The 22,857-nt window shown below is 48.9% G+C and overlaps 2 protein-coding genes and 1 non-coding gene across 3 annotated transcripts; 2 read left to right on the top strand and 1 right to left on the bottom strand.

Annotated features, from left to right (window-relative positions):
* Positions 1-6,311: 6,311 nt before the first annotated feature.
* MAK16 (MAK16 homolog) lies at positions 6,312-15,197 on the top strand. The gene is made up of 10 exons (XM_073324837.1): positions 6,312-6,455; positions 7,897-7,946; positions 8,576-8,685; positions 10,101-10,165; positions 11,614-11,765; positions 12,126-12,180; positions 12,280-12,354; positions 13,571-13,687; positions 14,283-14,339; positions 14,838-15,197. The coding sequence occupies exons 1-10, from the start codon at positions 6,441-6,443 to the stop codon at positions 15,045-15,047; spliced, it is 906 nt and encodes a 301-aa protein (XP_073180938.1). The 5' UTR covers positions 6,312-6,440; the 3' UTR covers positions 15,048-15,197.
* Positions 15,157-22,094, bottom strand: TTI2 (TELO2 interacting protein 2). The gene is made up of 7 exons (XM_073324836.1): positions 20,710-22,094; positions 19,363-19,549; positions 18,422-18,514; positions 17,507-17,694; positions 17,283-17,426; positions 15,821-15,980; positions 15,157-15,303 (listed from the first exon to the last, which is right to left on the bottom strand). Exons 1-7 carry the CDS (start codon positions 21,402-21,404, stop codon positions 15,223-15,225), a joined length of 1,548 nt encoding a protein of 515 aa, XP_073180937.1. The 5' UTR covers positions 21,405-22,094; the 3' UTR covers positions 15,157-15,222.
* A 363-nt stretch (positions 22,095-22,457) lies between these two features.
* Positions 22,458-22,556, top strand: LOC140903729 (small nucleolar RNA U13). The gene has a single exon (XR_012156335.1). It is a non-coding gene; the product is annotated as a small nucleolar RNA U13 (small nucleolar RNA).
* The last annotated feature ends 301 nt before the right edge of the window (positions 22,557-22,857 follow it).

The following is a 22,857-nucleotide window of genomic DNA, read 5'->3' as shown; positions in this document are numbered from 1 at the left end:
TACACATTACAGTATAATAAATACTGCGATCAGTCTTCCACCTGCCCAGAGCTGCCTGGTCAAAGGCAGTTACATTTCTCAATGCCAGTATATTGGCCTTCTAAGTAAACTGTTATTATTCATATATTTTATTTGTATGGCAGTAATGTTAGGGGCCCGAGTCAGGATCAGGGCCCCATTGTGCTAGTCACTGTACAGACTCATAATACTCTGCTCTGAAAATTGAAGTCTTTGCAGGTGCCAGTCAGTGGGCATGATTCTAATCTCACACTAGTGTCACTTAGTAGTAGCTCTGCTGAAGTCAATGGAACTGCACTGGTGTGAGAGGAGAATCAGACCCAGGGACTTCAAACTGAGAAAAATCGAGAATCCCACTGATATTCCCTGCCTGGGAATGCAGCTTTAAAACAGATGCAGATTCTAATCCTAATGAGTTTGTCACTGTAATAAATCGACCATGCACTGTACACGAATAGGACAAAAATGCCCCTCTAAGGGCACATACACACACACACACACACGTTATGGAGGCACCAGTCACGGTTCCATAGTTAAGACTGCAAAAAGAACGGGAGGACTTGTGGCACCTTAGAGACTAACCCATTTATTTGAGCATAAGCTTTCGTGGGCTACAGCTCGCTTCATCTGATGCATCCATCGAAAGCTGATGCTCAAATAACTGGGTTAGTCTCTAGGGTGCCACAAGTCCTCCTTTTCTTTTTGCGAATACAGACTAACGGGGCTGCTACTCTGAAACCCGTCATAGTTAAGACTGAGTTGATGAAATGTGTGCATTGAACTGTGTCAAACAGACAACCTAGCACAGAATAAAAGAAACCTGTTCCAGGTGGGCCCTGGAGCAACATGCAGTGGGGCGAGAGAGAAGCTCAGGGCACGTCTACACTACGGGCACTACAGTGGCACAGCTGTAATGCCATAGCATAAATGCATCCTACATTGACCAAAGGGGTTTTTCTGTCAAAGTAGGTAATTCTTCCATCGACTTAGTCAGGCGCACACGCTGGTGGGTAGGTCAGCTTAGCTACAGTGCTCAGGGCTGTGAATTTTTCACACCGCTGAGGGACGTCGCTAGGTCTAGCTAAATGTCCAGGGTAGCCCAGGGAAGCATCTACCTTGCAAAGTGTTGTTGGGCTAGCAATGTTGGTTAGGAGCAGGGAAAAGATCAACCGCCTGACAAAGCTATGCCAGCAAAAGCACGAGTGGGGGGGCACTTATATTGGCAAAACAGTTGTTCTACACACAGCGTATTCAGTTTGGGGGAAAAGAGCTCTTCGATGCTGTACACTGCGTCCTGCCCAGAGGGTTTGCTGGTTTAGCTATACAGGCAACCCTTTCTAAATCAGGATTAGAAATTGTTCTGAAAGATAGAAACCAGGAATTAATTCCAGGAAGGGGAGCTGGGGGTCAGACTAGATGATTCCTGTGGTCCCTTCTGGTTTTAGAATCTGTGTCTCCACTGTAGGCGTGGCCAGAGAGAACCTGCATGTGACTGCAATATCATCTATTGATGGTATTTGCTGTTTGTCAACGAAGATGGAGATCTTTGCCCTGCAGCCAGTCGCACGCCCATTTCACATCATAGCAGAGAAGCATCTATGTTCTGTGTCTGTGGTAGCCTTTCACTTTATAAACTATATTACATTTCCTGATGTTGTTTTTTCATGCTCCAGTGACAGCTGCCCTTTGTGGGCTAGATTAGGGAACAGGAGCCTTTCCTTGCTTGCAAATTTAACCAGTCACTTGCTTAGCGGCTTCTCTTCTGGAGACAGTTAGGACCAAATTTGCAGCCAGCCTGAGAACTTGCATACCCAATTGTTCACCCACACAGCTGACTGTGCCCGTCACGCTGGCTATACACCCATCTTGCACACACTAATTCTGTGTTTGAACAAATTGAGTTTGTTGCTGAGATCCAGACAGAGAAAGAAAATAATTTGCTAGCATTTGAGAGGGTACAAGCTAAGCAGAGAAAGTATACTACATAAGAGTAGGTTAGACAAACACCTGTCAGGGATACTCTAGATCAGAGGTGGGCAAACTACGGCCCGCGGGCCACATCCGGCCCGTGGCACTGTCCTGCCTGGCCCCTGAGCTCTGGCCGGGGAGGCTAGCCCCTGGCCCCTCTCCCCCGCTGTTCCCCCTCCCCTGCAGTCTGAGCGCACTATGCCATGCCACCAGCGCTCTGGTCTGCCGCTCTTGCCGGGCAGTGTGGCGTTGTGGCTGGCTCCAGCATGGTAAGGGGGTGCGGAGCGGGGGGTCCCGGGGCGGCAGTCAGGGGACAGGGAACAGGGGTTGGTTGGATGGGTTGGGGGAGGGCAGTCAGGGAGCGGGGGGGTTGGATGGGTTGGGAGTTCTGGGGGGGCAGTTAGGGGACAGGGAGCAGCGGGCGGTTGGACGAGGCGGAGGTTTTGGGGGGGCGGTAAGGGGACGGGGAACAAGGGGCATTGGATAGGGGGTGGGAGTCCCAGGGGGCCTGTCAGGGGTCGGGGGTGTAGATAGGGGTTGGGGCAGTCAGGGGACAGGGAGAAAGTTGGAGAGGGGGTGGGGTACCGGGGGCAGTTAGGGATGGGGGTACCAGGAGGGGGTGGTCAGGGGACAAGGAGCAGGGGCGTTGGATGGGTTAGGGATTCTGAGGGGGGCAGCCAGGGGGCAGATAGGGGGTGGGGGCCAGGCTGTTTGGGGAGGCACAGCCTTCCCTATCCAGCTCTCCATAAAGTTTTGCAACCCCAATGTGGCCCTCGGGCCAAAAGGTTTGCCTACCCCTGGTCTAGATAATACAGGGGACTGGACTAGATGACCTCTCATGGTCCCTTCCAGTCCTATGATTCTATTATTTTTCATACAACTGATTCTAGTCCTACTCATTCAGTTGAATATCTATCTGTCCTCGGGGAGACAAGGGAGTTGGTGGTAAACAGGAGGGAATAGCTCCCCATGGGACTGGACCTCTGCAGATATACACACACCTCACAGCTTCAGGTGCATGTCTGCTCAGTGTGGAATTAAAAAGAATCCGTCTATGTCAGGAGCTGATTGTATCAGTTGGTCTCTGTCACTGCGGCAGCTGCAATTTCCTTTTCTGAAAAACAGAGCGTGTGAATGGAAAGAACAGATATGCCCTGTGGCCAGAGCACCCTCTCCTGTGATCCTTTCACATCTGTGACACATGTCCAGAAAGGGTTAAACATCCTGCAAAATAAATGACTCATATTCAACCCTTAAAGACGGGGGAGATAATGTTGGTGTTTTTGTGTATTTACATACATACGGGTAGTGGTCAACAATGTAATCAACAGTCCCTGTCTATGCTGTATTCTGATCTTTCAGAGATCAAAAGAACATCCTAGCATTTAAATGAATTGTAAACTTGGGATATTTCTGTATTCATCTCTCTTTGAAATGTATAGCAAATCATCAGTGAACAGTGGAGAAACAGGCAATTGTCTTGTGTTAATTTGCACAGCTAAGTACCGGTGATGGACCCACTTCAAAGATGCCCTGATTACCTATTATTCCCCGAGGGACTCCGACTTGTCAAAGAAGGCCTGAAATTGTATAAAAGATCCTTGGGTCCCAATCCTATTTATCTCATATCTGCTTAAGCTTCATCAGCGGAAGTTTGAGTCACCAGACTGAGATCCCAGTTATGCTGGAAACACCCTGGATATGATATTGGACATTGGACTATAGCCTATAAACTACATTCTAAAAGAATTCTTTGCAACTACAAAGCTCACCATCTCTGCTATGTACCTGAACCTCAAGAACTGAGCTCATGTCTGTCTGTATATTGATCTTTTAGCCATTCTCCCTCTCTTTTCTTTCTTAATAAATTTTAGTTTAGTTAATAAGAATGGTCTCTAGCGTGTATTTGGGCAAGATCTGGAATATTCATTAACCTGGGAGTAATGTGTCTGATCCTTTGGGATTGGTAGAACCTGTCCATTTATATGGTGAAATAAAATTTTCAGAAATCTTCATCATATTTGACTTGGGTACCTGGATGGAGGCCTGAGGCTGGGTTACTTTAAGGGAACTGTGTTGTTAGCTTCTGGGCAACCAGTGAGGTAATAAAGAAGCTGGTTTGTGCTAGCTGGGTAAACCTCAGTATTCGAATATCCACCAGTTTGGGGGATTATCTGCCCCATTCTTTGCAGTTCACCCTAATTGAGTGACCTCAGCTGGCCCCCACTGGGACCCCAGTCACAACATCTCACAAGCTAAGGGCTGAGTCTGGCCAGTTCCTGGATGAGATACCTCCCTAGAAAACCCAGGTGCTGCAAAGAGCTGTATTGTGGCTCAGAAGGGGGTGTTCTTCCTTCTGAACACAATGCTGGCACGTTTTGGTGGTGGTGGGGGGAAGCTGCAATTGTTCCGATGAAATGCAAAACTGACCTCCTGAGGTCATTGCAATCCGGAGACCCCGTGCAAGGGCCTTAACACTGGTGACTGACCTAGATTCGGTGCACTTCCATTCTGCCTCCTAGGCCGTCTAGTTCAGCTTCACCTGGGCCTAGTATAGGATTGCTTCTTACAATCTATTTGTCAGGGCTCTGTCCCATCTGATTTTAACAGTCCCACGTGAGGAGGCTCCCACTGTTTCTTTTAGGGGGATAGTTTCATGATCTCATAGAAACTTCGCCATTTAACATTCATGCTAAATGTTCCATTGCTCTGTTTCAGCCCATTACAGCAGCCAGTTTAAATAACAAGCTCCTAGCTGATAAGACATTACAATCCCTTTATTTGGCCTTCTCCAATTGACTCCATGAATCATCCAGAGCCACTGAATACAATCAGCTGAGACCTTGACTTTAATCCGGCCCACAACAACCTATAAGACCTAAAAGCCCAGACTTCCTCCTGCTTTTCACTGAGCTCCCTGCAGCACGCACAGGGCGGCTGCTTTCACCTGATAAGGTGGGTTGTTATTATTAGCCAGCGGAGAGGGATGTGGGCTCTGTCGGAGCAACAGAACAATGACAGAGAGGTAGCCGGACCTGGAGGAGGAGCCTACTGGAACATGGCTTCTCCGGGAGGCTAACTCAGAGGTGCACGTACATCTTCCCCCAATGTCAGGACTGTAGTTATTAAAGAGTGTGACAGCCCCTGGTCTCCATGAGAAGGAAAAGGCATCAGCAAGAGTCGATGTCACATCCGTTCCTCTAGTACTTGCCCAGATTGAACTCAGCAGTAAACTATTCCTGCCAGCCTGGAACTTTAGATGCTTTTAAATCACTGGGGTATGAGGGATGCAGAGACAGACAGAAAAGCAGGGACCTGAGAGAGGGTTTCAAAGAGGACAAGATCAAAGCATGTGCATCAGCAAGGTGCAGACAGACACACTGTGGCAGGCTAGCGTGGGGTAGATTCACACCACAGCTTGCCACAAACTCAATGTTTGCGTAGAAAAGCCTTAAGGGCTGGTTGACCTATAGCAGCAATGTGGACTATGGGAGTGTGATTTCAAAAGCACGCTAATATGCTGAGTATTAACTGGTCCATGCAGACCCTGCTGGTAGGCACTAAAGGCTCCCTAGTACACTGTAACACAGCGCGTTTGGAAACAGTCCTATGCTAAAGTGCACGAGGGAACAAACACACTAAATGCTAAACTAGGGACTCAGCAACAAGGGTACAAAGCTTAAACTAACACATAAGGAATTTTTATAGGCGAAACAGAAATGAAAGTAGATCCTATTTAGATAAGACTTTTGGGAAATAGCTAAAAAAAACCCCACCCTTCTCATTACAGTATCAAAGAGAAAGCCCCCCAAACTCCATTTTGGACACAGAATTAATGCCCTGCTAAAAATACCACCACCCCCGAATAGCGAAACTAATAAACCCCAAAAGCCCTAGTTAGGGCCAATGAACCGCGGTTAGAGGTTTCGTGCTGCCCTCTGCTGGCTGTAGGTGCGCACTACATCCCACATTTTGATATTCAGGATGCTCTTTTGTCTTATTGTTCAGCGCTAACCCTGGTGTTTCTCACCAGCCCAAAGCTCTTAGACAGGAGCAGAGGAAAGACGGTGGTTTTGGAAGCCGTATTGGGGTGTCCACACATAGCCCATCCCTATTCCCCCCTTTTCTGCATCACTCCCCCTCCTCTCCGCAACACCCCCCACTCCTCCCTCCATCTCCCATTCCTCCTTCCCTCCCATTAACCCCTTCCCCCCATCACCTCTCCACCCCCCAAACAAATCCTACTCCCCACCGCTCCTTCCCCAATTCCTCCTCCCTTAGCCCCTCCCTTCTCCTTCCCCCTCCCCTCGCTTTCCCCGATCTCGCGAGAGCCCAGCACTGGCTCGGCCCTGTGCCCTCCCACTGTCATGGTGACTCCCTGAAGCCGATCAGCCCCAGCCCCAGCCCCAGCCCGGCGTGGAGTTGTCTGGGAAGCTCGGAGCGGCGGAGGCGAGATGCATTCGGACGATGTGAGTCCGTGGTGGGGGTTGGTTCGGCTGCGTCCGCCGGCTCCAGGCAGCCGCGTCCTAGCCAATCAGCGCCACCAAGGCAGGGTTGATTCGGTTGCGTCCGGCCGCGTTTCCCTTCCCCTTGTCCACGTGGAAATCAGAGGGGTGCCGAGCATCGGGGGGCCCCGGGCGCTGAGTGGCCGGGAGGGGAGCTCACAGGTGCGTGGGCTGGCTGCAGCTCTGGGGGTGGTTGTCTCAGTCACCCCAAAGCTGCGGCTCCCTAAAGAGTCTGGGTCCCAGCCCCACTCTGTGTAACCTACGGACCCACCGGCTCCCATGGGGCGCTGGCCATGCTGGAGCAGGGAAATGTGCCCTCCTCCCCAGCGTTACAGGGGGCTGCTTGCTCTAGTGGGGAAAGCAGACCCAGATCGCCCATGGGGCAGCTCAGGACATGGAGTGGGACAACACTCCCACCTCCTGCTTCCTGGCCTCTGGGGGTGGGAGAAAGGTGTGGTGATGGACAACCAGGTCTCCTGAATGGCTGTACAGCACCCCTAGTCATAGGGTCTTCCCTCCGAGGCTTGGAAACTGGATTTCCTGCATGGCAGGTAACCATAGGGTCACCCCCAGGACTGTCCTGGGAGTGAAAGAGCACGGTCAGGACAAGAGCCTGTGCTCAGGTTAGCAGGTTTGTCCAAGCAGCTATGGCTTCATCTGTGATGCTCATGTGCTAGCAGCTGGCTGCTGCTTTGGCATATAAGGCAGCAAGTTGCATTGCTGTTGTGTGTTTAAATACTGCATGTGATTATCACTGTACCCAACACTATTGTAATTATAACCGTAGAGCTTGGAATGCCCCAAGGCTTTACAGACTGCAGAGGAGACATGGTCTCTATCCTAAAGAGCTTTGGGTTAAAATGAAAACATGTGAGAGACCCACAGGGGATGGGGTAGTAGATTACAGGAAGTTCATATGCTGGTTTAGAGAACCGTGCATCCATGTTAGTGGGTTTTAATATTTTGTTTGGGTTTTTGTAGCTGTTGTTTTACCTTATGAAAACTTATAATAACTTGTTGTGTCAGCAACAGTGCATCCTTCCTTGCTGGTGAACTCACCCCCCAAAACAAACAAAAACAAAGAGAAAGTATGGATACATATGCTGTGCAGGCTCCAAGCTTGGTTTCCTTGCCTGCAATGTGCTGTAGTAGATCCACCTGAGTCTCGGCTCCTGGGTTCTATTCCAGGATCTTCTGCTGACTTTAACCCAGACAATTCACTGCTCTCTGTCTCAATGTTACCATCTGTAAAATGGAAATAATAATCCAGATCTTCCCTCTGATGTGCTGGGCGGCTTGGTTAATGAATGTTTGTAAAATGCTGTGAGAGCCCTGGATGACTGGCTTCTCTAGAAATGCATGTGCTACCCTATGAAATGTACTAACTGACCTCTGGTTTATTCAGGTTGTCTGGGATAGTCTTGGAAACAAACAATTCTGCTCTTACAAAATAAAGTGAGTATGTCAGGATCCAGCTCTGCATCTTGCTCTTCAGATTCCAATTTGAGACCCAGGTTGCTACTGGGAGGATGAGTTCCTGGCTGCCAGAGCCAAGTGCTATCTGTTTCAGAGTGTCCCTTAGCGCTTTAATTTGACTGCTTCAGGAATTCGGCACATTCCAAAGGCTGGGGTGGAACCAACAATCTGGAATTAAAAGGTTAGGAAGCTCAGGGTGTATCTACCCTGGAATAAAAGACCCACAGCATGGCCGTGGCTGGCTCAGGTCAGCTAACGGGCTGTGGGGCTAAAAATTGATGTGCAGATTTTTGGGTTCGCACTGGAGCCTGGGCTCTGGGACCCTCCCTGCTTGTGGGATCCTAAAGCTTGGGCTCCAGCCTGACCCCAAACATCTACCCAGCAGATTTACATCAGCTGACATGAGCCAGCCGCTTGTGTTTTACTGTAATGTAGACACACCCTGAGTGTCTCTGTGACTCAGTTCCCCCATCTATAAACTGGAGATAATCCTTCTCTACCTGATAGCAGCAGTTGTGAAGTTTAATGCAAGAGGACTTGTATAATATGTGAGATTCTCAGATGGAATCTTCCGTGTTAGCGGCTCATCTAAAGTCTCTTCTTTCCAGGACAAAGACACACAACTTTTGCCGCAATGAGTATAACCTGACAGGTCTGTGCAATCGATCATCCTGTCCTCTGGCAAATAGCCAGTATGCAACCATCAAAGAGGAGAAAGGTGAGACTTCTGCAGTGCCCCAGCAAGGGCCTTGCAACCTTGCACGGCCCTACCCCTTGTCTCTTTCACTGGAATCATGGGCAGCTTTTGCTCTTTCCTCTGGTTGACAGGGTCCCTTTAAGGCTTCTTTGGGTCTCAAATGCACATTGGTAAAATATCCAGCCAGACATCTGCCATGTATTAAGTAAGGTTGGTGTGTGTGTGTGTGTCTCTCTCTCTCCAATGGGTTGAATTGCCCAGCTTTGTGCTTTCAAGAATTTTCTTTGTGTTCCTCTTTTCACCTCCCCAGTAAGCTAACTGTAGGCCAGAGAGAATGGCTCAGGGTTCTAAGCCTCAGGTTTGAAGCCCCTAGATGCTCTTGGTATGTCTACACTGCCCTGGGTTAGTAGAACTCAAGTTACCAGACTCTGGGTCTGTTAACTTAGGGGTTGAGCATCTACCCTCATTTGTAACCCCAGGTTACGAATTGTTCAACCCTGGGTCCCAACCTGGGTTCCTGCATCTACACTGCATTATGCATGCTGAAGTCCAACTGCCCATATCCCAAACTTCCTTGTGCCTTCCCAAAGGGCCACTCTAGCCCTTTGTTCATGGTGCAGGGTGGGAAAACTTTACTGTCTACCAAACTGGACTGTTCAGAGGACAAAGAAAGTCAGCCTGTCAGATTGTGGGATACTTCCAGAGCACAAGTGCAGTGGGGCTTGAACGCTGCGTGTCAGCTTGACTCAGGCTCGGACCCACCACCCCCAGGAAACCCTAAGTTAGCGTGGTTTGTGTATAGAAAGGAGGAGGGTTAGGTTTGAGTCTGAGTTCGAACCCTGGGTTTACACTGCAATGTAGACATTCCCTCTGGAGCCACAGGGTGGGCTCAGACCCCCTCTGCAGTTCAGTTGTATGAGACTTTTGCCCTGTGTGGGTGTGAAAGCTCCGTCCCAGGGGACTTTCCTCTAAGAGTACTCTGCCTTGAGGTGTGTGGCCTCCTGCTCCCCCTCGCCCAAACAGCTGTTGGGCAGCAGATTGCTGCTGCTGCCCTCCGCCTTGAAGGTGGCTGCTTCTCTGTAGGGCTGTCTGTGATGCTGTTTGTGGGGAAAGATGCTCTGTGTCTGTCAGTGGTAGCCTTGGCTGAGAGTACAGCAAAGCCACGCATACTCCATGCCAAGTGGGTGAGCCCAGGCTTGCAGCCTTTCACTTAGTTTGTTGATGTTGCAGTAGCTGAGCATGTTACCCTTTGGAGCGTAAGCCCCCCTGTGATGAATGCTTGTGTCTGACATTGGATCCCCACCTATATTCAGACTGGAGATCTGGGCAAGTGTCCCAGTGCTGGAGTTTTCTGCAGTGACTGGGATGAGCTAAGCTTGTCTCTTGAGTGCCTACTGGTGGTTTGAATGAGTTCATGTTATTCCTCTTTCCCTTAGGTCAGTGTTATCTGTACATGAAGACAATAGAGCGGGCGGCTTTCCCCAGTCGACTCTGGGAGCGGGTGAGTTAAATCCCATACCGAGCCTGAAACTTAATCTAGCAAGTTGACACATGTCACCGTTGTTTTTTTAAAAAAAATGTTCCACTATTTACAACATATCCAAAGCATTCCTGTTTAAGCCCACCTAAATCAACCCTGATGTTTTTGTCCCTAGGTGTGGGCGGTCTAAAGAGCAGGTTCTGATGTGGGTAAACATCTCAGGACCCGCAATGGGATACGGACACTTCCACCTTGGGATTGTTCTAGTCCACATTATTTAAATTTTTCTTAAACATATATTAAAAAGTGTCAGCTGTTCTGGAGAGAACATATCTTCCACTGCTGAGCATTAATGCAGTATATTACTTGTATACTGGCCCTGCAGAACCCTTGTGTCATGGCAGTTTATGGCACTTAACCTAATGAAATGTCTTATGCCAAGAAAATATCCAATGGCAGCGTAGTCCCTGCTTTTCACAGACTATTAGTGCTGTCATTTTACACTGACTGTTTCTTTAACAAAGCGTGCCCTGGCTTTCTAGAGCCCACAGCTGGGTCTTGAACTCAGATCTCCCAATTCCCAGCTCTGCCACAGAGGCTCTTTGAATCTCTCTGTGACTCAGCTGTATAACTGGGATAGTACTTGGGAAGACGTGAAGATACCATGGAGATGGAGGCTGTATAAGACACTAGGTAGAACACAGAATGGATGAATCACTGACCAAACTGCTAGGCTTTCACTGGTAATCTAACCTATGATCAATAGAATCCGAAGCCAGGAATGTTTGAAAAGTGTTCCTTTGATGTAACGGCCAAGGGATTTTTTTTCTTTGAATGTGTCTGGTCGGCTCTGGGGATTGTTAATACAGAGACTTGAACCTCTCTCTTCAAATCTGATCCGAGTTAGTCTGATGCTCAGTTCTCATCTGACTGATGGCTGTTCTTTGACCTATCTGTAAAATGAGATGCTGGGAAATAATTCCATTCGCAAGTGTCCATGTCACAAAAGCCATCACCACAGCAGGATCCTTGTATGTAGCATCAGCAGAGAGACCAAAGATTGGATAGATGGACTACAGACTGAATTCCTTTTGTTTTAGAACACACCCATAGTAAGAGATTGGCCCTGTCCCAACGAGCTTACAGTCTAAACAGGCAAGACAGACAAAAGGGTAGGAAGGGAATGTTCCCATTTTATAGAAGAGGAAATAAGGGCCAGAGAGGTTAAATAACTTCCCAAGGTCACACAGGGAGTCTGGGCAGAGCTGGGATTAAAAGCCAGATCTTCTGAGTCCCAGTCCAGTGTCTTAACAGCAAGAACATCCTTCCTCTTGCTCACTGGGTTTCAGAAAAAAGCCAGGGGCGGAAGTGGTTCAGCACCACAACCACCTTAAACTCCACTCCCCTTTGTGAGGATGTCCCAGAATTGCATCTGCTCCAAAGCTTTTCACCCTCCCTCTCTCTGTCAGGTCCGACTGAGCAAGAACTATGAGAAAGCTTTAGAGGAGATAGATGAGAACCTCATCTACTGGCCACGCTTCATCCGGCACAAATGCAAGCAGCGCTTCACCAAAATCACACAGTATCTGATCCGCATTCGGAAGCTGACACTCAAGCGACAGTAAGTGATGACGGTTCACTTCCTTCCCTCTGCTCCATACCATCAGCCTGTCTGCCTCTCTTAGGGCTGGTCTATAGTTTAAAATAAATAAATAAATCATTGGGTCCATCTAACTGAATCTGTTTGAAATTAATTTAGTTACAACCCTAATGTAGATGCACTTAAACTGATTAAAACTGCACTTTTATGAGCTTAGCCTAAGTTTCCTTTGAGAGGCCAGTTTGTGCCAGGTGGGGAGCAGGGAGCATCCTGTATCGGAGGCTGGGGAGGGACTTGAATAAACATTCACTCGCTTGGTGTGCATCAGTGGCCGGTAGACTGAAATCTTCACTAACTGACCTTCTCTCTTCCCCATCACAGGAGGAAGCTTGTTCCTTTAAGCAAAAAGGTGGAAAGGCGAGAGAAAAGGAGAGAGGTAACGTGACTCTTGTGCAGCCCTGATTCTTTCAATGCTTCCAGTTTTTTTGCATCTTGGAAATGAATTGATGCCAACTCCTCTTTCCCCTGGTACTAGGAAAAAGCCCTGATTGCTGCTCAGCTGGACAATGCCATTGAGAAGGAGTTACTGGAGAGACTAAAGCAGGAAACGGTAAGGGTTACCACCTCCCGTCTCCTAGCACAAAAGTGTATCCCTCTGCTAAGCTAGGGGGGTGTTTACCAAGCTCATTCGAACAGCGATGCATGAGGCAGAATAGGATCCAGCCTGCTTTCCCATTGCTGTGTTGGCTCCATGTTTGCTAACAGTTCAGATTTGCTTGTGATCATTAGCTCTGCTGAGATTGGGGAGGCTGTTCTTACACAGCCACTCTTCTGCCTTTGGGGAATGCTGTTGGGAAGATGAGCTCTCTAATATTACGAGGACAGAATTATTGGTCACTGGCTCTGTACTTGTTCATAGCTGTATTTGGCTCTGAGCCTCAGTCCTGAAGTGCTGTATAATGTGACTGGCATAAAATGCATAATAAACCAGCGCTATAAACTAGTGAATAATCTGAGTAGTCTCGCCCACCTGCTAGAGTCAAACCCTTTACGTCCTCAGCATCTCTGTCTGGGCAAGGCCTCTGGCCACCTACAGCAGGGTCAGCAGAGTAAAGGGCTCTCTTGGCCAGGGCTGCAGTGCAGCCTTTAGCAAGGGCTGATGAGGAGAGCTGATTAAAAACAAAGACACATGAGGGGGAATCACTGAAATTTGTCCCTTTTTATCATGTTAAAATATTCAAAAGTTCAGTCTTTTCCACCAATCCTAACAATCAGCTCTCTGTGTGCCCAAGGGGCAAGGCAGCTTGGAAGCTTTACGTAGCAAATCCAGCAAACCCTACCGATGCTCTGAGATTTACCCCCACCTGCCAAACCAGAAACAGGTCATGCAGTTGAGGATCAGGCACTAGATTTCACATAGCTGGGTCACTTGCTACCTGCTGCACGTCACTTCTGGAGGCAGCGCATGATAGGGTTTGGCTACAGTGTGTGACCTGATGATCAACAGATCTGTGCAGGCTAAGATAAGGGGGTGAGTTTGGAGGAGCTGACTCTCATGCTTCAGGGCATTAGGTGACCAATGCAGAGGTCAAGAAAGTAAGTCGTACCCCTCCCTTCCTGGGGCACACTGCGAGTCAGGACAGATTTCTTAAGGGCCAGTATCAAATGTGGGATAAATGGATTCTGTGGCCCATTAGTCTAATCTAGTTTGGTGTAACCTGTGTTCTTAGCCCTCAGCATGGGGTGGACTATAGCCAAAAGGAGTCAGTTCCTAGATGATCTATCTTCCTGGTATGATTTAAAGCAGGTGCTTGTTTTCCTTTCAGTATGGAGATATCTATAACTTCCCCATACATGCCTTTGACAAGGCTCTGGAAGAGCAGGACGTAGAGAGTGAAGCAGAGTCTGACACGGAGGAGAAGGAAGAAGAGGAGGAAGACGAGGTAATGGTTGTAAAATTCTCCCATCAGAGTGGGGCAGTTAAGCCATGACTGCTGTAGTGCTGGACCCTTCCTCCTACCCCAAAGCTCTTTGCCGCTGACTCCTGTCTGTAACCTGTTACCAGTGTTAAAATCCCTTACTAGAGAATCAGTGCCAATAATTGGGGGATTTAGTCCAGAAAGTAGTCAGATTGTAGAGATACCCCTGTAGCTTGCAGAAGGCAGCATGCTGAATGCTGCTTCTGCAGTTAGTAGTGGTCCCTGCTCAGCAGAGACACCAGGCAAATGCAGCACTAGCTGCTGGAACTGGCCCTTTGTGAATGCTGCGTGGTGGGGGCCCTTTGTGAATGCTGCGTGGTGGGGAGAGCAAGTGGCGGTTAGTTCATCATTTATAGTTTTGAGTCTTCTGTGTAGCAAATGGGGAACAGTGCAACGGGCTCCCCTGTAAATTCAGCTCTATAGAAGATGGTCCAGGACCCTGACTCCCAGTATCTGAGTGGGTTGCGCACACCCTTCCTACAGTGACATTCCCCCACACTCCAATCCTCGTGCAGTGCATCCAGTCTAGATGCTCAATTTCTGACCTGATCTCTTACAGGACGCTGACAAGAGGGAGTTTGTAGAGGTAGATGAGAGCGACCTCAGTGACTTTGAGGTATGTGGAACACCCTGATAGCCTGATCCAGCTACGCATCAAATGGAAAGGGGCATAATGCATGTGCAGTGATACAGATACCAAGAGTTCTGGCCCCAATCTTGCTCAATGATTACACTAAACCGGCTGAAAGGTTATAGCTAACCTTAGCGCATGAAGGGATGTTAAATCAATGGAATGCAGCCCCGATCATCCTGCATTTTCAGTCCTCCTGTAACTGCCCAGTTTAGCTCCTTTTCATTCCAACCATCCTCCCCTCTGGCTGTGTTCGGAGCTGTGTTCATGTGATTAATGTCAGAGCAATTGGATTCACATGTTGTAATATCAGACTGCAGCGTATTCATTCTGTTCCCTTCAAAGGCAGCATGGAATAGACAACAGGGAGCCAGGACCTACACGATGGGAGTAATGCATTTGCAGAGGAGTGGAGGCTTAGTTAAAGTACAGCGCTTTTAAGTCAGTATCTGTATTAACCCTCCTGTCTTCCCTCCTGTCCAGGACATGGATAAGCTGGCGACAAGCAGTGAGGAGGAGCAGGATGACAAATCCTCCAGTGAGGAAGAGGAGAGAGAGATGGCGGAGAGAACCTGTCACTCCAAATCCAAGGGCAAAGCTCCTGTGAAAGGACCAGTCAGGACAAAACGAGCCTACATTGAAATAGAGTATGAACAGGAAACAGAACCTGCAGCCAAATCAAAAGCAACCTGACTCCTTCGAAAGAGGGTATAACTTGAGCTGTATGCTGGACAGTGGGACTGTATAGCTGGAGGAGTATGACAGTGTGACTTTAGCAGGGGGCATTTTGACAGGTGCAAAATCAAATTTAAATATTTTAATATAATAAAAAACAAAAAAGCAGGTTCTGGCTATTAGTAGCTATGTCTCAGGTGTTCTCTTGCACTTGCCTGATGCATGCCCGAAGGCTACAGTTGTCACAGCTGTGGTAGATTCCTTCAAGCAGGATCTGAAAGGGGAAAAGCACAAACACCTCACTTTCAATGCTGTGTGGCCCTCAAGCCTTCCTCATATGTTTCTACTCTCTTGTTAACCATCTTCATTATGTTGTAGCAACCGGAAAAGGATACTGCAAACACTGAGGCACTATGGGGTGATAGTGTCCCAGCACTTCAATAGGTCATTTTTATATCTCCACAATTTCCCTATGTATGCATCTGAGTTACCTCCTGAGCCACCTCTGCATCACCTAGAGAAGAGGACACCTGACTGTGTCTGTCTCTGTGCCTTTATGGTTACATGCTAGCCCAGAGAACCTTACAATTCCATAAGGGTGTTGTGTTTAGCTGTCTCCCTTGACAGGTGCTGCTGTGGACGTCAGGACTTTGCTAAAGGAAAACAAAAAAAAGCCCCATGTGCCCAAAGCCCTTCTACCTGATATTCTGTCCTAAAAAGTCACCAGTGCTCTTTTTTTCCTTTTAAAGAAACATTTACAGAATGGGACTTGGTTGGAGTCCTTGGCTCACCTTCACTTGCCCCTGAGAGCAGTGATCCAGCAGGATCAGGCACTCTGTGGCCCCATGGAGCAGAGATGTTTTCACTGGCTGTGTCAGGCCTCCATCAGTAGATACGTCCCAAATCATCCTCAGCAGGGCCTTGAGGAGCACAGCAAGCCTGCATGCCATTCTGTGATGGAAAACAGACACTCTGAATAAACTCTTCCCAAGCCTGTCTCTAGGATGGTGGAGAATAGGAGAAAGCATGCTCTAAACTCTGCGGGCAGCAGGAGCCACTTACTAGAGAGTGCCTGTCTGCCATTCAACTGTGCATTGCTCTAGACTGCCATTGAGCTCAGCTGTGAATAGGACAGCAGCCTAAACTACATGCTGGGTTAGAAAACACTTCGGAGGCGGGGGCAAGAGGCTCATTTTTAAAGCAGCGAGAGTAGTTTAGCATTTGCCTTATACCACAAACGCTAGGAAATACTGCTTGACAGAACATGGCTTATACAGTGTGTTCCCCCTCCCACTTCTATTAAGTCTCCCCCATTTAGTCACTTTATTCAGCAATCCAGGGTCTGAATCTATAGCATGGTAGCCTGCCGTGTGTTAACATCCTCTATGGACGTCGCTACAGTGCGGTGAAAGCCCGGCAGTACAGTGTGGCTTACGCAAGCGTGCCAAGCTGCACGCTAGGACTTGGACGGTGCTCTAGCAGTGTCCACATGGGGTGTTACCACACAACAAGCTGGTGGGCTGTCAATTCACAGCCTGGCTCACTGCACAGTAACCTGCTGTCTAGAGCCACCCTTGTGATTTGAACGCTCCTAAAATGCAGGCAAATACTGTGGCCATGAGGCAGAATGACTAAAATGTTTTAATGTAACCACCAGGGGGCATTCATATTCCCTGAATACAAAGGAAACTGAGTATTAAAGATTGCATAGATAGGACTAAAGTCAATAATAAAGTGCTGCTTAATTCATCCTAAGATCTACATGCAGGAAAAAGAGCCTTCGGTCCTGCATGTGGTAATTCTTCCACAGTTGCCAAGTGAGGCCAAAATGAGGACTGGTCTAGCTGTGGGACTTTCTCAACTAGCAACGCGTAGAGGGGATTTCAGTGCTGTGATAGGAGTGAGTCCTGTTTACATAGAACTTAAGACTAGAGATCCATTTTTCACACGGTTCAAAACATCTTCCTCAGATCCCCAAGCAAGTGTAGCTCAGTAAGAGTGAGAGCATTCAGGTTTTGCTTCCTATTATAGCTATAAAAGCAGCAAAGAGTCCTGTGGCACCTTATAGACTAACAGACGTATTGGCGCATAAGCTTTCATGGGTGAATACCCACTTCATCGAATGCAATACGAAAGCTTATGCTCCAGTATGTCTGTTGGTCTATAAGGTGCCACAGGACTCTTTGCCGCTTTTACAGATCCAGACTAACACAGCTACCCCTCTGATATTATAGCTATGTCTCCTAAAGGTACCTTGGCCAGCCATGCTGTATGGTGCACTTCAGTGTCTCTAGTATTCCCAATCTGGCTGCTTCATCTGGACTATCACAGACTTCCAGGTATCCCACAATTATGCGCTCCAGCCTCTTCAGGTGCTGTGCTATCAGGATGCCAAGTCTGCCAAGACAAGAAAAGTCATGGAAGGAAGTTACTGTGGCCAATAAGTAATCATCGAAGGGCTAATGCACAGTTCTTACCTCTTCACAAAGGCAGGTAGGTTCCTGGCATACACTCTCCGGAGTGGGAGCCGGTGTTCTGCTTCCATGTGAGTCAGAACTAGCTGCAGGACCTCATGACAGGGAGTAGCTGCTCTGGGTTCCTGGGACAGCCGCTGCGGGGATCTCTCCAGAACCAGCAGCAGGTCCAGCAAGCACAACAGCACCACCTGATGCAATGAGAAGCACGGAAGGAGTCACTATGCAGCTCCTTTGGTAGTCTGAGGGCAGTGGCTCTCAACCTTTCCAGACTACTGTGCCCCTTTCAGGAGTCTGATTTGTCTTGCATACCCCCAAGTTTCACCTCCCTTAAAAACTACTTGCTTACAAAATGAGACAAAAATACAAAAGTGTCATAGCACGCTGTTACTGAAAAATTACTTTCTCACTTTTACCATATAATTATAAAATAAAATTGATTGGAATATAAATATTGTACTTACATGTCCGTGTATAGTATATAGAGCACTATAAACAAGTAATTGTATGAAATTTTAGTTTGCACTGACTCCGTTAGTGCTTTTTAGGTAGTTTATTGTAAAACTAGGCAGATATCTAGATGAGTTGTACCCCTAGTTAAGAACCCCTGTCTTGGGGCACCAGAATGTATGTCATTCTTTCATAGCCTTTCACATCTTTGGCCTCTCTATATAGACTGTGAACAGGGGGGCCAGGAGGTGGGGTCCTTTTCCCTGTCCATTAAGACCTAACTGAGATCCAAATTAATTTCATATGGGGGCCACTAGCCAATTGTCAGATACTAATAACCTAAGGCTAGATTAGAAAGGGTGACCTAGAAAATGGAGGTTCTATATCCCAATCCTCTGAGCTATCCATTACATTAATTAAAATCCCAGTAGGATCGATCAAGGTTTAGACTAAACCCCAGTGGCTTACCTGAACGAGCTGTGCCTCCCGTACATAGAGGTGATGGTACAGTGCATGGTAGACAACCTGTGCCCTATTAAACTGGTTCAAATCCGCAGCTGGCTGCAACAACAACGGAAACATCTGTGTGTAATTCAATGTGATGGAAGATACACCATATTCAGCAGTTCTGTACAAAGCTGATCACCTCAGCTCTGTTAGAAGGAACAGGATACTAGCTCTGCTGCTCTTCACAATACAGGGAGAGTGCAACACCACATCTGTGCTTTACAAACCAGGGCTATTAAAATACTGCTCCAAATGACATACCGCAAGCAAGGAGTGCTGTTTGTTTAATGCTTAGAGGGAATTGGGAAACAGGCCACGAGTTCTATTTCCATTACTCACCAAGTGGCCATAAGTCTGTACCTTTTTTTAAAAAACATCTTTTATAGCTGGGTGCATATTCACCAACCTTGCAGGAGGGGGGAGATGGTAAATGTATTTGTGACTATAAAGTGCTTTGAGATACGAAGTGAAAGGTCTAGAGAAAAGCAAAGTGTTATTATTAATAAACCGAGTTCCTGCTCCTGCTTAAGCTACAAAACCGCACACAGCAGCACTGCTGGAAAATCCCCACAAAACTAACTTTAAAGTAATTAGGAACATATGTGGAAATATTTTAAGATGTGCCCAGCATCTTATAAATAGCCCCGATTAGCATCCACCTTTTCATGAGTCACACACAGATGGATATGAATATTTTCCAGCTGCCACTATTACTGCAGTTTGAACACTAGAAAAATGAAGCTGAGAATTGGTGTGCCATGTCCAGTCATCTTGAGAGTTAACAGCATAGCCAGGAATCCTGACTCAAGAGTCCTCTGCTCTAAACATTAGACCACAGTTCCTCCTTATGTTTGCCTGTGGCAACATGGTCCCTCCTCCTCCCAGCAGTGATCTTTCCTTACCACATTGAGAATGATATGATGCAGGCAGCACACACCCAGGATTTTATTCTCCTCCTGGTAATCATCCGAGAGGAGCAGTGATGGTGGGAGGACATTCTCCAGGTGACGGCTAAGCCATGGCCGGGTGACTTGACGCAGCGTCCAGGAGAACACATGCTTTGTGGCAGGGTTGTGCTTCCACGTTTCTCTGGAAAAATGCATAAAGCAAACATTACCCTAGTGGTTTCACTGCAGCATCGCACCACAAGATTCAGATAACAGACCAGGACTAGCACGTGGTTAGGGCAGACTTCTATTCTTTTTTATATGCAAACCCTTTCCCCCTTTAAATCAAATAGTTTCTTGCTCTGTAAAGAGTCTTTGACACTTTAACCAGCAAAAAGGTGACAAGGCAATTAGCAGCAGAAAGAAGATTCCAAGTACGTAAACCATTAACATTAACATTTTCACAAGAAACCACAAATTATTATTATTATTATTTTAACTATTTACCTGTTTAGAAAGTTTTAAGAGGTTTACAAATCCTTGCCATGTAAATATCAGACACATAACAATAATCAATCATTGCAACAGTGACTTTTGTTTAGATTAGAGAAACATTATACAGTAATATAATCATCCGTTCTCTCTATTTAACTGTGTTACCATATTACAAAGTCAGCATCTTTATGCTACCCATGACCTGTTGTTTCTGTAGCCACTGGGTTTGGGTGCCTTAGTTTTGGAGTACACCTTTGAAACCCCTTGGGCCTGCTTTTCTGCAGAGCTCCCATTAACTTCAAGGAGAACAAGTGCAAGAACAGGCCCCAGACAGGTACACTGTTTATTTCAGTAACATGTGCTGAACAATAACCAGGCCAGAGGGGCAACCAGCAACTTCCGCTACTGGGGCAGATGTGCATACAACTTCTAGGGGTGGGGGTGAAATCCAATGTTTGGCTAATTGATTCTCCCCAACCTAGGCACCCACACTGACCCCAGCTACTTGCCCAATCTTCTCAGTAAAGCTTAGACACTAACAAATTTGTCTGAGCATAAGCATCCGATGAAGTGAGCTGTAGCTCACGAAAGCTTATGCTCAAATAAATTGGTTAGTTTCTAAGGTGACACAAGTCCTCCTTTTCTTTTTGTGGATACAGACTAACACGGCTGCTACTCTGAAATCAGTAAAGCTTGTTCACTGAACTATTTATTCCTGAAATCACAAGTGTCTCAATAGATTCAGAACTTGACCACAGTCCAGGAGTGCCCCTCACCTCACTGCAATGCTCACCAATCTCCAGTCCTTTGACCCACTAGTGCCAAGCCTCACCAAGCAAACCCCCCCAGGCAAGTGATCTTACTCACTTAGTCAGCTCTGGCTTCAGGAGTCTCATCACGTCAGCAAACCTCCCTTCCTCATCTTCGCTTCCTCCCTGGAGGAATTCAGGCACCGACTCACAGCCTGCAACCTGAACTAGCAAGGTCAGCAGTTCCTGTGCTATTGACCGAGACCTCAGGCTGGTCCACGGCTTCTCTGCATGGTGTGTTGCAGCAAAGATGTAGATCAGTCCTAGGCAATGTGGCAGGACCTGCCTCACCACCACAGCACCCAGGGACTTGGATCCCTTGGTAGCTTCCACTTTAGCAAGGAGGCTAAGAAACACCAAGCCAACGTCTGCTGTTCTATCGGCCACTGTGGTGTAAAAGCCATCACTGCTGGGTGGGCCGCCAGTGTCCGACTTCTGCTTCGGCAGAGCCGCATAGTGGCTCAGCGCAGCCACCAAGTCCCCCAGCAACTTGGGGGTTACACTGGGGTGGCAGCCCCCAAACAGCCACTGGCGGTCTGCAGCCTCGAAGAGCGCACGCAGGTCTCTGACCATCCCTGCCTTGGCACTGCCGCTGACTCCCTCCGCTGAGAAAAGCGACAAGATTTGGGAGAGAACCTGCTCTGCTGGGGGGGCAGTGACAGCTGGGCAGGCAGTGACAGCTGGGCATTCGGGGTCTCCCCTGTCTGGCGGGCTCTCCAACTGCAGGGATTTCAGCAGGCTGCTGAGCTCCATGGTGCTGATTGCAGAGACACCCCCGCCCGCCACCCTTCCTATACTGATCCTAAGTCCTGACCACAACCACCCCCCCTACACGCTGTCCCTCACTGACGGACCCCACACCCTGACTCCAATCGCCTCTCCCTATACTGACCCCTGGCTCCACCCTCTCCACTTACAGTTGGGGGGGGGCAGTGTAACCCCCCCCACCCTTAAATCCTGACCACACCCCCTCTGCTACACTGATCCTAACCCTGCATCCTGACTCGCCCAGGTCAGCCTGGCACCCCCCAGGAAATGTCTTCAACAGCAGGGGAAGGAAAAGACCCTCCCACCCTCCACTGGGCGCTCGTGCCCAGCCCTGCCCCTGGGTACAGAAAAACTACCGGGGGGGGGTTATAATCACCAGTCCTGGCCCCCGCCCTGTAGGGGGGGGGAGCTAGAGCCCCCCAGGGCACTGAGTCTCCTCCTGAGAAGGGGAGGGGCAATCTCCCTTCAGCAGGGTGGGGGTACCAGGTGCCCCCCCTTCTTCAGGGCAAGGGGTCCCCACCCAGGGTGCAGCCCCCCCCCTCCGCGGGCGCGAGTGGGAGACCCAGCTCCTGCCGGGGGTGCACGGCGCCTAGACCCCCCGACCCCTCCAGCCCAGGGCGGGGGGGATCCGCGCTGCCCCGGAAACCCCCTTCCCCCCGACTGCCGGAAACCACGCCGCCCTCCCTGCCTTTCCCAGCGCTGTCGCAAAACCCTCCCTCCCTTCCACGTGGGCACAGCGCGGCCGTAAAGGCGGAGAGCGAGCCGCGCTCTCCGGCATGGCGGGGAGGCGGGGTCTGGAGGTGCATATATTAGCATGCGTAATGCACCGGCGGCTCCGGCTCCGATCCTGCCCCGCCACGGGGCCCCGGATGGGAAATAAGGGCCAGCTGGAGCGGGACGGGGCTGAAAATCGCCTCTCGTTGCGGGAGGAGGGGAATCCTGGGGCAGCCCGGGCTGGGGGCGGGCACGGTCCGCTCGCCCTGAGCTGTAAGCCGGTGGCGTGGCCTGGCCCCGCCCGAGCGCCGGAGCGCGGGGCTGATCCTTCAGGTTCTGACGCGTGATGAATGGGGGTTGCACACGCCTGTGTGAGATGTGCCGTCCCTCTCTGTTACGACGGGGCACAGAACCCATCTGACCGGAACCTGGGGGGCAGCGAGTTTGGGGGCGTGGCTGGGGGGGGCAAGTCTGTTCTAGGTTAGAGGGGGTGGGGTGGTGCTCACGTGTTCTGTTGTTGCCTCTGTGTTACTTTGTCTTTAGAGACGCTGGCAGGCTCCAAATCGGTGTGCGGAGTTGTTCAATGTTACGCAAAGGCAAGGGTTTGGTTTGGTTTCCTTTTGTGTGTGTGGCCAGAGTGCTACTGGGTGCTCTAGAATAGCTCACGAAAGCTCATGCTCAAATAAATTGGTTAGTCTCTAAGGTGCCACAAGTCCTCCTGTTC

This window comes from Lepidochelys kempii, chromosome 26 (assembly GCF_965140265.1).
Source record: "Lepidochelys kempii isolate rLepKem1 chromosome 26, rLepKem1.hap2, whole genome shotgun sequence".
Classification (NCBI taxonomy): domain Eukaryota; kingdom Metazoa; phylum Chordata; order Testudines; family Cheloniidae; genus Lepidochelys; species Lepidochelys kempii.
Note: the sequence above shows the minus strand (reverse complement) of the source record. Positions and strands in the feature narration are given on the sequence as shown.